The sequence below is a fragment of the Paramormyrops kingsleyae genome, chromosome 17 (genome assembly GCF_048594095.1).
Source record: "Paramormyrops kingsleyae isolate MSU_618 chromosome 17, PKINGS_0.4, whole genome shotgun sequence".
NCBI lineage: Eukaryota > Metazoa > Chordata > Actinopteri > Osteoglossiformes > Mormyridae > Paramormyrops > Paramormyrops kingsleyae.
Window position 1 is genome coordinate 23,560,775 of NC_132813.1, and position 17,394 is coordinate 23,578,168.

The following is a 17,394-nucleotide window of genomic DNA, read 5'->3' on the forward strand; positions in this document are numbered from 1 at the left end:
CAATTAAAAAGGCAAGGTCAACGTGCTGCCTCTTCAGAAAATCTGTCACACTGGACCGTTTTTCGGGGGTATTCAAGGCCCTAATGTTCCAAGAAGCTATATTTTTATTGGCCATGATCAAAACAAAACAGACAGTAAGGTGTAAACGAGGAAAAAGAAACAAGTAAACAAAGTCTCAATATGCCAGGCATGCACCAGAGGCTGAATGCGCCGGTCGGTCAACCGTGACTTCAGGAAGTATGTCTCAGGGAAAACCCCCTTCCCACCCCTCCAAACAAACACAAAAATCCCCCAGACCCATGCTCCGGATAGGCAATGCAGCAGTAACATTAAAGACAATAAAGTAAACGGGACTGCGGCCAGGTCCAGAACATCCACCCTCTCGCCCCCCCTCCAACCGATGTCGGAAACTGCGTGCACGTGGTGCCCGAAGCGAAGCTGCCAAACACACAAACTCCACGCACATGTCCCCCACCCCTTTCTGAGTAACAGTGACAGAAATAAAACAGACCCCGTGCCACTACTGCTGCCCCGTGTACAGAGCAGGAAAAAACGGCATATGGGAAAACTATGAGCCAACCGAACAACAGCAATACAGCAGACATCCAATTAATAAACTAATAGCTTTGCACTTTTCGCCTGCTTCTAACAAAAACAAAAGCATCCCATAACAGTACATTACAATACACCTTAAAAGGAGCGAAAGAATTATACAGGAAGAGTCCCAAGAGACTGGAAGTGATCCATGGCAGCGTTCGCATCCTCTGGAGTAGCGGACACAACCTGCTGGCTTCCAAAAGACAGCTTCAGACGTTCAGGGAAGATCAGAAAAGGAGAAAGCCCCAACTCCTTCACTCTCCGGATCGGCGCGTTCATCGCCTTCCTAGCCACAGCCATCTTGGCGCTGAAGTCTTGAAAAAAGAAAAATCTCCCACCTTTGAAGCTGAGGTCCTGGACTTTGCGGGCTTCACGCACCACTGCCTGCCGGTCACGGAAGTCGATGAAGTGCATGAGGATGGGAGGCGGGCAAGAAGAGTTTCGGACCGGCCGTACAGCCTGTGGGCACGGTCAATGACTGGCTGGAAATTGGGGAGATGGGGGAAAATAGCCAGCCAGAGCTTGTCGAGAAAAGACCGCATATTGCCCCCTTCGCGCCCTAGCTTAATCCCAACTACTTTAAGATTGAGGCGACGGCTGCGGTCCTCAATCTCTGATTTTATCATCCAGGGAAAGCAGCCCCTTATGAAAATCAGCCAGCTCCCTGGAGTGCCGATCGGTCACAGCCTTCACAGAGGCAACTTCTTTTTGTATTGATTTAAAGTCCGCCCTCAGGGAGTTCAGGTCAGCGCGAAATTCCGAATGGTGTTGCTGGAGCTTGCCATTTAGTGAGTTCACCTGTTTGGAAACAAAGTTCTTAATTTCCGTGAGAAAGGGAGCCAGGAGAGGGGAAAGGGCCTCCTCAGTAATGCCGCACTTTCTTCTCCAGGCTGGAAAGAGCTGGGCGAGGTCTGCGCTGATTAGCAGCCATCAGAAGGAATAAAAGTACGAGCGCCAAATTCGTGTGGAATTGCGAATGGATTAGTGGCAAGGGGACTGACTAAAGGGCAAAAAAGGTGGATGGGACGTGCGGACGAGCAGAGCTAGGCAGCCATTACCGGCGAGCGTCACGTGACCTCCCTTAGATTACTACTTATAAAACTGATTGGCTGAAGAGTCCTCACACCTGGGTTTGAACAGCTGGCCTAAAGGTTATCCCAAAAACCTGCATACACACCAGCCCTGGCCTAGATGAACTGGGATAAACCCAATGAAGGGAATCTCATCATTGAATGGTATCAATTAGGAGAGGAGTACAAAAAACATTCCATGAAGCCAAGAAAAGATAGTAATCAACAAGTGGAGAAAATATGGCTCAACAGTGACTCTACCAATATCATAACGTCCTTCCAAGATTGATGAGAAGACAAGGAGAAAAGTGGTCAGGCAGGCCAGCAAGAGGCCAACAATTAAAGGAGCTGCAGCATATCCTAGCAAGCACTGGTTGTTCCCTATATGTTACAAAAATATTCTGTATTCATCGATTGTCTAGGTTGTGGGGTATGTTGTCGGGTAGCAAGACAAAAGCATTTGCTCACAAAAAAACAACACCCAAGCCCGGCTAAACTTGCAAAATAGTATATCCAGTGTCCCACAACCATGTGTAAAAATGTATTGTGGTCTGATGAGATCAAGGTTGAACTATTTGGCCATAATTCCAAAAGGTTTGTTTGGCTTAAAAATAACACAGCACATCATCAAAAGAACACCACACTCATAGTGAATCATGGTGGAGGTAGCATTGTGCTTTAGGGTTGCTTTTCCTTAGCTGAAATTGGGGCTTTAATCAAGGTGGATGTAATCATGAATAGCTCCAATTGTCAGTCTGTTTTGGCATAAAGCCTTCAAGCATCTGCTAGGAAGATGAAGAGGAATTTCATCTTTCAGCATGACATCGACCCACAGCATACATCTAAATCAACAAAACAATGGCTTCACCAAAAGAGTATCAATGTTCTGGAGCCTAGACCTTAATCCAATTGAAAATCTGTGGAGTGACCTGAAGTGAGCTGTGCACAGGAGATGCTCTTGCAATTTGACAGATCTTGAAATTTTGTTGCAAGGAAGAGGGTGCAAGAATTGCTAAGTCCAGATGTGCCAAACTGATGTACCTCTTACAGCACTCATTTTTTTTGGGTAAGAGTCTATCAACTAAGGTTCAGTTTAGGGGAGTGCACACTAATGCAACCAGGTTTTTGCATGGTTACTTTTATCCTTTTTTGTTTTTCATTAAACAGTTTCTCTTTTTTTCAGCGTATTTGTATATGTTGCAGTTTGGCAGTAAAGGTGGAATAAGTTCTGACATGATTTGTCTTGGTTTCATTTTTTTGTCACACAACACCTGCCATTTTGGCAGTGTGTAGATTTTTTTTTATATCCATGGGAATCAGAGGCGATTCTAGGGACATTGGAGGCCCTAGGCAATAAAAACTCCATGGGGCCTCCAACGCACCCTCCCAGACATGCTCAAATTTATGACCACTATTTTAGTGTGAAGTCTAAATTAATAGTGTCAGTAAAGAGAATTTATGAAACATAATTCCTTTATTTTCACTTTACTGTGAAAAGCAGAATACACAAGTAAAGCAGATTTGTTGTTGCATTGTCCTATGTAATCGGTCCCAAGCAATTACCTACCATGCCTGTCCTGTCCCTATGCCTATGGCAGTAATATTTCCTCCTTACAAATATTAGCAGAAAATTAGATGTTTATAACAAAATATACAAATACATCAATGACAATAATTTACCAGTTGCAAATCAGGCTTTTTGGAGCCAGTCCCGTTTCTAAATGGTTAGGCAGATTCCGGGCAAAACAAGCTACATTATTCACCTTCTCTGGTCCAAATAAAGATCAAAACATCAGTTGTATGGAAGTACTTCACATAAGTGAATGAAAATGCAGTCATCTGTCAGTTTTACAAAACAGAACTTAAATATCACTACAGCACAACTGCAATGCAAATACATCTTAAAAGATGACATTCAAATTTGATGGACTCACCAAGGAATTGCAGGTTTAGCCATAGACGTTGCCATTTAACCTGTCGGAGTAGGCTAGCTTGTCTTTGTTGTCACTTTGACTTAAATCATTTTGCATAATTTACTTTCTACGATTCCTGTGTGTAAAAATAATCCCTGTTAAATGAAGGTAAGCCCAGTGGCTGGTTGGTAGGGCTGTATAGCTTTATTTTTGGAGGGTAAATTTCAGCTTTTTTTTTAAATGTATATTGCAATATTAATCACATATTTCAAATATTGCGATGTATATCTATCTCTGTCTGTCTGATGTTTGACTTTTGATGTTTTGAAAGTTTTCTGAATATCTGGGCCAAATACCAGAACAGTGCCATATGTAGCACTATGAATATATTTAAAGTTTAATTTTAGGAATTTAAAATTAAATTAACCTATTACGGTTCAGTTGTGCTCCAAAAGATCTCCATTTTAAAAAGTTAGTTAATTTGTTATAAAATTAGTGAATGGCAGATGTATTACTATCCACCCTTCAGGAACTAACACACATCAGACACTCATTAAGTGAGGCTCAGACATGGCGAGAGTAGAGTGGGAGCCGATATCCTCTTATTTCTGATCAGTCGATCTCCATTCTGAGCCACTGTCCCCGTCTTTCTTTTTTGCATGAATATAGCCACTGCCCGTGGGCAAAGCTTTCCTCCCACTGCGCTCCGTGCTCCTGTTGGACGTCCAGCCAAGCAAAGGCACAGCCCTGCCGGTACTAGGACTGGAGGATGGAGAAGGTGGAAGACAGGCAGAGCCAGACCTGGGGCCTCTCAAGGTATGGGGGGGGTCCTATGTAGTAGCAGAATGATTACAGTTCACAGATGGCCAACAGCCAAAAATAAAGTTTGCTGTCTGAAAAACCAAATCATAAAAATGTATGAAAAATGCACTGGTGTTTTCTTGCTTTGGTGAGACAACCTTAATGAGGTATTTTTCCCTCTGTTTTGAAGGTATCACTTGAACTAGAGGTATCTAAACAAAGGCCATCCAAAGAACCTTTACAGCCCCTAAGCAGCCCTGATAGAAAGTCGGCTCTGTTGCCCAAAGGGCACTCAGAGACCCAGCTACAGCATGCTACTTTGGGCCAAAATAGTCAGCCTGTGGCTTCCAGTGTTCAAGGGGGAATGAAGATAACCCCGGTGTTGGGGACCCAAAGAGAAGTTCACTGTCCACCCTCATACAGCCCTCCCATCGGCCAGCTGCACAGCCAAGCTCAGCAGAGTTCTGCGGATGGCCCTGGCCTCCTGCTGCACATCCTGCTCATGGTGCCGGATGGAAAGGATCTCAGCTGTGTCTTCGGGAGGCTCCCCAATGTCTACCTCAACTGTAAGCTTTTTGCATCCGAAGAGGCCACGAGGTCAGCGGTGAGCTGGGGACAGACTCATCCGACATTCAACTTTATTCAGGTACCTAGTGGGTGGTGCTTTGTTTTGGAAGAAATGGTCATTTAAGGGCCGGTTTTATACTCTGTTCTCGCAACGTGTCCGTGTTCGCATTATGGCCGTCATGTGTTTCCTTCATTGATTCCACGCGTTTGTGCACATATGGCAGAAATGACCTCCATGCATACGTGAGAGGCAGTACCATCATAAATCTTGGGGACAGTATGGTAACCTTTTCTCAAGGGACTGTGTCTTTATGTATGGTACGGTTAGTATTAAAGTATCATCCAGTTTATGTGTTTATTTATTTAAAGAAAAGGTTTGTAGGTAAAACACATTATTTCATACGAAACTACACAGCTACGCCAAAACAATGGAAAATAAGTCGTTTTTTTTTAGTTGTCAGTTATTCGGGGGATTGATCATGATCAAAATGGGACACAACCTCTTTATTTATATTTTACTCATATGAACCATGACATGTTCATGATTCTTATTAAATCCGGCCAGCAGATCAATCTTTTGTTTTCCACAGAGTAAAAAAAAAACAATTTAACATTATCCTGCTAATAAGCACTGGCAAGTTTCACTGCCAGCACCGGTGATATTAGACAAAAGCATATTCATTAGTGATCAAATTTTCCAATGCAGAAAAATGTATTAATTGATGCATTAAATGTAATTGAGGTACAAAAATTATTCCATCTGCTCAGTTTTTGCTCTGCCACATTTTCTGCACTTCCACGTAACTTCCAAGTTAGTGCCTGTGCTTGAGGTCAACCAGTCAGCACGCTGGCACTGTAAACTCCCCAGTTGTGTTTGAATGCCAAGTACCAAGTCTGGAGTATAGGGACTGAAAAAGGGTTATGGAACTGCTTCCAAGGCTCTACAATAAGGCCAAGTTCCTGCGGTGTGAATACAACAAAAGTGCCTGGTTCTGAAGAAAGGTTCTGGTTCCAGAAAAAACCCCTATTAATATCGACATCGCAAGTTTTGCACATGCAATTCTCACATCTCTGTTTTGAGATCAGGCTTTTGCATACCTTCATATTGTGCAAACATTTTACAGCAATATTAGGTCTTTTCATAAATTATGTTATTTCCAATGCAGTTCTGGTATGTAGAAATCTTTGTGCTAAGATTTGCTGGAAGCAGGAGGTTTACGTTTCACTAGATTGTTATAGGGAAGAAAAACTTGGCAGGCTTTGCAATTTTAATGACTGTTCAAGATTATCTAGCATATGTTTAAAATTAGTTAAAACTTTACTGCCGCCATTTTGCATGAGATCTGAAGTGCGCTTTCTGAGCCAATCATAAACATTTTCTATCCTACCTGTTTAAATCACACGTGTTTGTGAGAAATTGATCTAATTTAAACTCCTTTTGCTTTATAAATATTGCAATATTTTTATTAAAAATATTTTGCAGCCATAATATAAAGATATCTAACAACATATACTGCAACATTCAGCCTGAGGTAGTGAAGCAGGGACGGATTATGGGTTGTGTGGGCCCCTGGGCAAAACGTTCGTGAGGGCCCCCCCCCCCCCCTAAAAAAAAAAAAACCGCCAGCATTGTCTGGGATGGCTAGTTGCTACGTCATCATGCCACTTGTGGGTCCAAACTAGTGCGGCGTACCATGTTGTAAAAGCAGAATGATGTTGACAAAACTATCTTTTGCCGCTTTTTACCTCGGAAAAAGTGAAAAGAAGGTGGCTTAAGTTGATACAGTAAGTTGGATCTCAAATTATAATCAGTACAGCCTAATGCCATTACCTCACGTTAATGTTAGCACCAGGTTACCCATCTCTGTTTATAGAGACAGGTAGCAACGTAGCACAACCAGATCGTACCATAACAAACATTATTTGTTAGAATAATCCAGAATGTGCTAGTTCGAAATAGAAATGGAAATGTCTATAAAAGTGAGAGCCATGTTGGGGCACGGTTAGTGATCACACTACATGTGTACCGTGTCCAGCTGAACCATGCCAGAATCCACCTGTGTACCATATCCCCTTACAGAACGGAGTGATCAGGGGTATAGTGGTAAAATAAGAGGTGGGTGAACTACGAATTCTGTGATCACATTTTGTGCATAAACTATACTATGATGTGTATTTAGATCAATTGAGAAGTGGGTAAACTCTAATTCTGAAATTTCAGAGGTGGGTAAACCGTGTTTACTTGCATTTAACCTCCACTACAGCCCTGGGAGTGATTACACTGGTCAAACTCTTACACTGCTACACTGGTCTGGGGGCCACTCAGCGGGCAGGTTAACCGCCTCCATCCCACCATGCTACCGCTCCCTAGTCAGAGGGCCTTCTGTAAGGCTGTTAACACGCCCCCCTCCCCCCAGAAGCCAGGGGTCCCATGGTAGGGGCCCTTGTAATCAGATGGCCCTCTAAAGGTACACTACACCGTCCTCCCTAGGGCCTCCTAGTAGGGCCCTCATAATCAGAGGGCCCTCTAAAAGCCCCCAAAGCCCCCCATCCTCCCTAGGACCCCCTGGTAGCCAGAAGCCAGGACCATAATAGGAGGGCCTAAGAGGGCCTTCTAAAAGTAGGCTCCCATGCACCCATTTCCCTTTAAAGTTCCTATAGCAGGGCCGGGGGCCCCCTGAAAGCTAAGACACCCCCCCCCCCAGCACCACCACCACAACCACCACAATTCAAGGGCCCTTGGCAGCCAAACGCCCTCCCTCCATGTTTCCATCAGAGGCCCTATAGGGTCAGGGGCCCTTGTAGGCAGAGGATCAAAGAATGTAGGCCCTCTAAAATAGACAAACGAAAATACATTGTTGATAAGCGTTGCAAATTGTTTTGGGCTAGGGGCCCCACGGGCCCCCTGCACCCCAAGGGCCCCTGGGCAGCGGCCCCGCTGGCCCGGTGCGTAATCCGTCCCTGTAGTGAAGTGATATGTGACAGAGCAAAATACCAATATAAAGTGGAGCAGTGGTTAGAATAAAAAGAATGCTGCAGAAGTATTACAGTATTACAAGATCAGCAATTTAATGTGGAGGCAGCTAGTGTAAAACATTTCATGCCGCAACCTCGTCAAGAGGGTCCACCTGTAGAGTTGAGTTCCACCCAAAATATGTCACCTCCACAGGAAACACATGATCTTTAAGGGCGTAAAGTTGAGCTCCGGTCAGGTTTATAGTTGGGGTTAAGGTTAGGGTTTATTCGCTGTAACACAGAGTTGAGGTCACGTGTTTCCTGTGGAGGTGACATATTTCCGGTGGAGCTCCACTCTACAGGCGTCTGCAGCTGGACCCTTCTCAACCTCGTATGAACAAGTTAAGACCGGAAATGAAGGAGTCAACCATGATGGTTTTCTCGCACTGCCCCCTGGTGGACAAAACTTTTAATCCTCACTACACACACAAGTATGGAGCAACAGCACCACCTGCATACGTTGCATGTTTTAGGGTGCAGCATCTCAAATGGTTCATTTAATTTGTTTCTTAGTTGCTCGCTTATGGATATTATATAGTATTCTTAATTCTGTGTCTATGGCTGTCACTATCAATTATATCAGTAATCAAGTAATCTGACGATTCATCGAGTAATTGTTTACAGTATACAGTGGTACCTTGGAACATGAACTTAATTCCTTACAGAAGGCTGGTTGAGTTGCAATTTGGTTGAGTTCCAAGTCAAATTCCCCTATAAGAAATAATCTAAATGAATTTAATCCATTCCAAACCCCCACATTATTGTCTATTTAAACTTATCTATCTACGTAACTAATGATAAAAGGCATTATCAATCAATATATTACTACTCCAGTGATACAATTACTACTGCGTAAGCAAATTTAATCTAGGAACTGTTTTCTTCTACCCAACTTCACACACCAATTGTATCACTGCGCAGAAGACATGAGCACCCCGGCGATACCTTCTGCGCACTGAAACGATTCATGTGTGGAGTGCGGTAGTTCATATATTGCTCACTGCAAAGTCTGGGGATTATCTTCAATAACCAGGCCATGATTGCTGTTGGATTTTTCAAACGTATTTTTCTGGCGCTTTAATTACCACAGAAAGAATACCATTCACTCCCATTATATTCAAGAGAAGCCCGACGTTTCTACAGCCGTTATCTCCAAAACTAGGCAACACCCAGGAGAACAACCTAGATTAATAGATGGCACCGAAGCCCCTTTAAAATGTCTTTTCTTTCAATTTTGGGGTGAACTGACCCTTTAACACAGCACATCGTGCAACCATGTCAGGGTTGTACAGTCGCACAGTCAGTAGCGCCACTGCACACCGGCACTTTGAGTTTAAGTAATTTACTTAAGTAAATTGGAGGGTGTAAATTTTCTGGTTGTGTGACTGACTTTACACCAATTGTAATGCATATTATATTATATTATATCATATATTATATTATATTATAATATATTATAATTACTTGATGAATCAACAGATTTATTGGTAGATTACTCAATTATTGACATAATTGATAGTGACAGTCCTAGTTGTAAAGCCAGGTCTGGGCAATTATTTTCTGTGGGGGGGCTGAATCCAAGCTTCACATTGTCAGCAGGGGCCATTTTTCATGTTATTTCAATGTCCCATGACACCCACAATATTAGGCTTGCGAGATTTTCCTTTTCCCTTTTTTTAAAAACATTTTCAGAATTCAGTAGAACTTGTGCATTTTTAATGTTTCAGTTATAAATTTATTATTAATTTTAAAGAAAGATTTGTGGGCAAAAATAGTTACATGAAATTGAATGAATGATTGGACAGGCCTATAAAACTAGCTCCTTTGGCCCGGTTTTGCCCGGGGCTGCTGTAAGCCGTAGGTAAAACTTAATGCATTCTTATGCTGCTATGAACACAAGACTAGTGGGTGGTAAGATTGGAGCATAATTTTTTGCATCCTGTATACATTTCAGGTGGCCCCAGTTTGTCTGACCTCCAAGCTGCTGGAGAGATTGAAAAACAACATGATGGTGATTGAGGTATGGCAGAAAAGAGGAGGCTCAGAGCAGGATCGGCCCCTCGGATTAGTCAAACTGCCTCTGCATCAGTTCTATATGTCCTTCAGGTAGGAATGGAATAGCTCTGAGCACGGTTAGTGTATGGCTGATTAACCAGTAAATGTATATGTAAAAATAAAAACGAAGGGTTTTCTTGTTAACTCTTGTATTTAAAACACTTGTTGATTTGTTATTGGTATCTCTGATGAGTGGTTCTGTTTTGAGCTTGATGTTGAGATATCACCTTCTACCTCATATCACCTTTTTATATCAAATTATATTTTTATATCCTCATGTTTTGACCTGTCCTCCTCCCCAGAGACCCAAAGATCTCCCAACTCCTCCTACAGGCACAGTACCCCGTAGTGGGGGTAGACAGCTACATGCCTGTGCTGGATATTTCCTCAGGCAGTTGCCATGGTCACCTGCGGGTCCTTCTGGCAATGGGACTGGCAGAGCAAATAGCCACATTGCAGCGAATAAAGGATACTGAGCTCTACTCAGTATCCCACCCCATAAGGCCACCCCACCTACTGGATCCAACTCCACAGCCAGAATCAAAGGTTTTTAGCTTGATAAGTTTCTAATCATTTTAATACTGATGCAAATGTGTGTAAAAGCAATTTGCAATTTTGTACTGTGCAATAGTGCTGCCATAATGCAAATGGAAGCAGAGGTAGCCTTAACACTGTAATAAAATCTGTCCCTGCAGGTGAAAGTGAGTAACTCACATGATATGATGGAGCATGTGTTTGAGGTCAGGGTCCAGCGAGTGAAAGGGCTGATGCCTCTGCAGGCCACTGTGTGGGGGGAGGCCGACTGTTACGTGCAGTACTGCTTTCCTGCTCAGAGAGAGGACGCCGTTTGGGATATGGATCTGAGTTTTCCTGAGAGTGGTATGGTTTATGGTTCTGCTAAGGGCTTGTCTGTGAGGCTAAATGGTCAGTGATTTAGTGAGTCTGTTTTTCGTCCCTTTCATAGGAATGTGTCTGAGAATGTTCCGAACTGCCACCACGCTCTTCATTCCTGATCCTGTGTTCGATCACACTGAGAGTCACGTGCTGGTCGCCCCCTCAGCCATCCCAGTTCAGAGGCTGCTGCTCGGCTCATTTTGCAGCCAGGGCCCAGAAGCTAGAGGGGGGATGCAATTTGAGGTGTGGTGCAGGTAAGGTTGTGATTCTGTTTGTGACCACCAGAGGGTAGCAAAAATTACAGTGCAGTCTTATGTGTGTTGCCTTGAAGGAGAATTTACTGAAATTAAGTTTGTTTTTAAGGCACATTTCCCAACATGATTGCCCCAAGAGCTTACCAACAATAAACAAATGTCAGTTTCTAACAGCTTAGCGTAATAGCAGTATATAAGACCTCTGGTTCTGAGATCAGCCGGTCACCAAAAAAGGCAGACAGGAAAGTTTTTTTTGTGGCTTCACAAAATCATTTAGCATGTAATCCCTCATCTACACCACATACTACTGGTGGGTGATATGGCGATATTTTATTGTATCGGTTATAATTGTATCCACAATTCACATTTGAGAGGTATCTCACGAATCGTGATATTACACTACATTTGCGTTAACCTTCATTTAGCAGACAATGCTGTCCAAAGCTGCACACGAGAAAGGCAAATAGCACATTACAAGCATGTGTACCGTCTAGGAGTCGACTAGGCATAAGTGCAGCTAAGCTGACTTTCTAATGAATGCCCAGTTACAAGTGAATTATTAACACTATTATTATAATGACAGAACAGTCTGGCAAGTGCCTATTATGTGATACCTGTGTGTTCACAAGCTGCACCAGTACTGCAACAAAAACAGACCAATGTGAAACAAGCCAACTGAAGCCTGCGTAACATCTCAGCGCTGTTATAGATGTTTTAATAATAAAATCAGCATTTTTAGTATTTTGTTTCCTCACTTGTATATGACAGTAACTGGTTTAAAAAGTTTTCAAATACATTAAATGACATCATAATCATCCATAATGAATCTGTAGTAAGGTATTCAGAAAAAGATTTTACTGCAGACCTGAATAGAGATGTTCCTGGTTTCACTGGATCAATCTTTGTTCATTAATTCTGAGTTCCAGGCTCCTCTTGAAAGACCACAAAATTTAACTACAAAAACACAAAAACAATTTCTACTTTTATAAAATTCAAGCGCAGTTTAACTGTGAAACATTCAGGCATTTAAATGGTACAATATCTTTGGCAGATATTACTACCCAAATGTCAGGGAGCAGCTGGTGGCTAAATGCTTGCTGCCTCTGGCCAAACTGTGCGCCATGGTGACCATGCAGAGAGAGGAGCAGTCAGACACCCAGGTCTTCTCCCTCCCTCTCGTTCCAAGGACTGAGAACCTCGCTGGCCATCAGCCTCAGCCTTCAGGTAACACACGCCTGGCATTACCTATGGCCCTTGCTGGCCATCAGCCATGGCCTTCTGGTAACATGACATCTCTTCCAGGGCTGATGGATGTATGTGTGCATTACATGCATCGACCAATGAGAGCAGTGGGTGCCAAGGGCGGGGCCGTGGCCCCCCGGGTGGTGATGCTGGCGGTTCAGGTTCAAAGAGCGGCAGGACTGCAGGCAGCAGCACAGTGAGACTCTGCTTTGTCATTTCGCTTCAAATCTAAACTAAAGGCAGTGGGCTATTTTTGATCTTCTTCTGCTCCGTTTCCCCTTCTCCACAGATTGAGTCTGGGTGTCATGTCTGATAGTACCCTCTCCTTTCAGTCCCATGTTAATAATGTCACCCGCTCTGCATATTTCCATCTCTGTAATATCAACCGTCTTCGCCCCTCCCTCTCCCCCTAGGCTGCTGTTATTCTTCATCATAGTCTCGTTTCCTCTCGGTTGGATTATTGTAATTCCCTCCTCCTAGGTCTTCCCCAAAAAACCCTTCACAAATTACAACTCGTTCAAAACTCGGCCCCTCGGATTATTACCAGGACACCATCCCTCCACAGCATCACACCCACCTTGCTGCAGCTTCACTGGCTCCCGGTCAAGTTTCGTATTGAATTCAAAACCCTTCCCTTAATGATCAAGGCCATTCACAACCTGGCACCTCCGAACCTGCATGATCTCCTTCACATTGCTACCCCCTCCCGCACCCTCAGATCATCTTCTTCTATTCACTCTGCCCGTCTTACCACCATGGGGTACAGAGCCTTCAGTCGCTCTGCTCCACGGCTCTGGAACTCACTTTCACTTTTTAAATCTGCCCTAAAAACCCATCTTTTCAAATTAGCTCTCTCTAATTTTCTGTTTATTTAATTTATCATTATTACAATTATTTTTATGAAACTCGTTTTATTCTATGTTCTCTGTATTTTATGGTTCTATGCTTTATTGTACGTGTCCTTGGGTGCTAGAAAGGCGCCTTTTAAATAAAATGTATAATTATTATCATTATATTAATATTGCAACAGAAAAGGGTTCAACTCTGTCTCCTGCTTCCTGTCCCATTAGGGCCGTTGCAAAGATGGATGACACTTTCCAGTATTATGCTGACACAGGTGTGAACTCATACGTTACCATGGACATCTCCTTCCTGCCTGAGAGAGAGAGGCGGAGCACGCGTGTGGTAGCTCAGTCGTTCTGCCCTGAATTTGAGCATCACTCCGAGTTCCCATGCAACTTAGTGGTCCACAAGCCACATGGGGGCACTTGCAGTCTAGCTGAGCTGCTGGATGGGGCGACTGCTGTCTTTACCCTGCGCCATCGGCATAGTCGCAGGAGTAAGTAATAAAAAGACAGGAATGCGTATCATGGTGGACTTTTTGCATCCCTTGTCTGGTATTTATTGATTATGTGTTGATTTCTTAGTGCTAGAAGGCCCAGCTGCCAGGGACACTGTACTGGGGATCGTGACAGTCCATTTGGCGGATCTGGTACGCAAAAGGACAGGTATGATGACTCGTTTCAGGCACACTTGATTAAGCTGATGTTTCTGTAACACTGTTTCTGTTGAATTCCCTGTCATCTTTGAAAGAGTTTGAATGAGAATGAGGAAACCTCACATCCTGGACTAAATGATACGATATGACAGAGCTGAGCTTTGTTACAGGTGAAGGAGCTGCTGATAGGATTTAAGAGCTTTAGGGAACATGAGAACAAGCATAGGCATTACATCATAGCCACAGCTCTGGCTACCTGGCCTGCTATAAGTGACTCATCAGAAACATGTAATGTTGAAAAGTTGTGTTCAGCAGCATTATTGCTATGAATCACACAGCTCCCAGCTTCCAGTCCCATTAAATTTTTACTGCCTCCCACTAAATGTATACTTGTCATACTTTTTGACTCATTCGTTTACTGTGTTCCAGGAATTTGTGGCTGGTTCAGTCTCTCCCTGCCCCAGGATTCAGAGAAACTGCAGGCCCACCGCAGTGCAGTCGGGGGGCTGGAGATATTAATCAACTTTGCACATCATTCAGACAGAGAGCGGGTAATCAAGGCTGCCCGTGGTCTGGGCTGGGAGCTGGATATGGAGGGGGTGCAGGAAGATGACGATGAAGATGACCTAAGAGAAGGCGAGGTGTGGCAGGAAAGGGCACCAATTTTGTCTGTGGCAATTTCCGTGCCCAAGTTGTGGCTGCCCCTTCACTGCCTTCAGCTGCCTGGTCACCAGAGTCCGAAGAGGTCTACTTACTGCTACGTCCGTTACAAACTGTACGAAGGCAAAGCTGTCTGCTCCTCACTGCAGCATCCTTCCCTGGAGGAGGAGCCCAGGGGGAGCACTGTGGCCACTGCAGCGTTTGGGAGTGGCAGGCCAGTGGAGCTCAGGGTCACCCCTGCTTTGCGCTGGTACCTGCAGGAAGAGAGGCTGGAGCTGCAGGTGTGGGTGGCATTTAGCAAGCATAAGAAGCCCCGCCCCCATGGCACAGACCGGCTGATTGGCTCAGCCTATGTGGAGCTCTCTTCACTGGCCAGGAGTGGACAGAAAAATCGAACCATCACAGGTGAGTAGCAGTTTTTAATTGTTAAGGTCATTTCCAATATGTTCTGCACACAGGGTGAGTGACGTAAATTAGGTGATGAGGGGTGCAGGCTGTGATGTGATAAGATATCTTTATTGTCACTGTACGACGTTTGGATCCTTTTAAAGCAGCCTCAATAAAGATCATACAAGTTAAGGAAAAATTAAGGAGAAAAAAAAGATAGAATACAATAAGTAACATATAGTGAGTCCAGTTTTGGGTTATGTTTTTAAACCATAATTAAAGCTGGTCCACTGATCCATCGTTTTCCACACAGTCTAAGAAACGTGTAAAAAACGTCTATAGTTGCTTATTACTGAGGCATGTAGGTTGGGCTTTTTTTGAAAAGGATTGATAACTGTGGTTTTCAGGGCCCTTGGAAAAAGGCCTGACTGAAGAGAACAATTAACTGTTTGTAGTACATCTGATGCCATACAGTTAAAACATCTTTAAACAACCTTGCAGGTAGTAGACCTAAAGTGTTGAGCAATTTCTGTCAAGGTTGCATGGTCTAGGAGTTGAACATGTGCCAAGTTAACTAAAGTAGTCTTAGGCAGAGGTGCAATCGCCATTTTGCCCGAGATGCAATTACAGACTGGTTGTCTTATCCTCATAATTTAATCTGTGAAAAAAAGATAAGTCATTGTATGATTTGGTGGATAACAGCTCAGGAGGATGTGATACTGAGAGGTTTGTCAGTCTATCAACAAACAACAGAATTTGAGAGAGAGAAAAATATTATTTGATATTTTCTGCAAAGATATGAATGATTACACCAGCTGACAGTAATCAAGGTGTGAGTCTAGGAAATGCATCTTGACACTCATTCTACATCCAAGATCTTGAAAACGACATATATCCTTGACGTGAACCTCATAGTCAGATGACTTCTTGTTTCCGAGAAATCCATCAACGACTTTGCGGAATTCCTCCCAGGCTTGCCTCTCCACTGTCACCATTTTGGCTGCAAATACACTGTCCTTTAGCAACCTTCTTAACTGTGGTCCGCCTTCCGGTACTGAGTGACAGTAGCGGAAAGCAGACCACAGTTCTACATACAAAGGTCGGCGTCAGTGGACCTGCAGCAGCGTACCTGTAACTTTACATACCTGCAAGCTGCCTGTAAACCCTGCTGACTAGTTTGTACAAAAAATTAGTCTGACAGGTTACTGGTGATTTTATATGACTGGTATCAAAATGACATTATTAGGTATACAATGCATTGTATATGGGAAAAAAAGTTAAGTCGACATCACAGAAAAACCAGATGTGCTGGGTCAAAACTAAATACAGTGGTACCTCGGTTCTCGAACTCACTAGAACTCGAATTTCTTGAAAGTCGAACAAACCAGTTTGACCTAGAACTCGATCTGAATATCAGAAGTCGAACTGTGAACACCGACCTAATATAAATTGTACACGCCAGGAAATGAGTCATACTACAATGCAATTCTTACTTGAATGCCTTCTTCACAGACTGGACAATTAACCAAATAAAGCAGTGCAACATTACAGTAACTAACAATAAATAAACCACTAACTTACGTGTACTATTAGAGGATTTATGTCATTAATTTAAACTTTATTTTACCAGGTAAATTAACTGAAAACCAGTTCTCACTGCTTTACGTGATATTAGGGAGAAATAGCAGATTACGCATCGGAACTGCCTGGGATACAAATGTCATGCGTGTAACTAAACTCTTCAGCCAATAAGGGCAAAGGTGTGTCGTCACGGAGGCAGTTCCAGTTTGTGCAGCCGGGTGAGAGGTTGCAGTGCATCTAACTGTAATGCATTGCGTCAGGATAAGAATGCGTTGCTTTAAGCCGGCGCTGTAAGCAAGTCGAATGCACCCAAGGACCGGACTGGGGAAATAAACTGAAACGCGGACTTAATACAGAGGACTAATGACAACAACCAGAAACAGCTGATCACATGGGGATCCCACACAAGGTTAACGAGGGGGCGTGGCACACGGAAGGAGCAAACCATCGGGGCAGGACAGGGATAATGTTGGGATAAGATCTTTATTGTTTTGGAAGCCATTAAGAAAAAAATGCTCTTCTTGTTTTATCCTGTTCATTATGTGTTTAAATGCTTAAAAAAAAAAAAAAAAACATTTTGGGGGGCCGGGAACCAATTAATTGGTTTTCCATTATTTCTTATGGGAAAAATTCGATCAGAACTCAAACTTTTTAGGATTCGATCCGGAGTCCGGAAAGGATTAAGTTCGAGAACCGAGGTACCACTGCATACTAAAAATGTTTGTTTTTGAAGGGTGTTTGAAAAATGTCATTTGATATTATTCACCAAATTTGATGTCGGCAAGTGTTATATATATAAAAAAGTTATATAAGTGATCAGTAAAAAACATGTTTATGCAGTTCAACCTTGACACAATAAT

The 17,394-nt window shown here is 43.3% G+C and overlaps 1 protein-coding gene across 4 annotated transcripts in view; it reads left to right on the top strand.

Moving 5' to 3' along the window:
* c2cd3 (C2 domain containing 3 centriole elongation regulator) overlaps nt 1-17,394 on the top strand; it is a 53,632-nt gene that overhangs the window by 21,472 nt on the left and 14,766 nt on the right. For all 4 annotated transcript variants that reach the window (XR_002841240.2, XM_023837064.2, XM_023837060.2 and 1 more), the window contains exons 13-23: nt 4,250-4,396; nt 4,572-5,027; nt 9,918-10,069; nt 10,321-10,564; nt 10,714-10,897; nt 10,983-11,166; nt 12,218-12,390; nt 12,469-12,604; nt 13,479-13,747; nt 13,836-13,916; nt 14,336-14,971. Coding sequence is in view for 3 of the 4 variants with exons in the window: in XM_023837064.2 (XP_023692832.2) it covers nt 4,250-4,396; nt 4,572-5,027; nt 9,918-10,069; nt 10,321-10,564; nt 10,714-10,897; nt 10,983-11,166; nt 12,218-12,390; nt 12,469-12,604; nt 13,479-13,747; nt 13,836-13,916; nt 14,336-14,971 (2,662 nt within the window). In the remaining variant the exon portion in view is untranslated. The remainder of the gene's footprint in view (nt 1-4,249; nt 4,397-4,571; nt 5,028-9,917; nt 10,070-10,320; nt 10,565-10,713; nt 10,898-10,982; nt 11,167-12,217; nt 12,391-12,468; nt 12,605-13,478; nt 13,748-13,835; nt 13,917-14,335; nt 14,972-17,394) is intronic.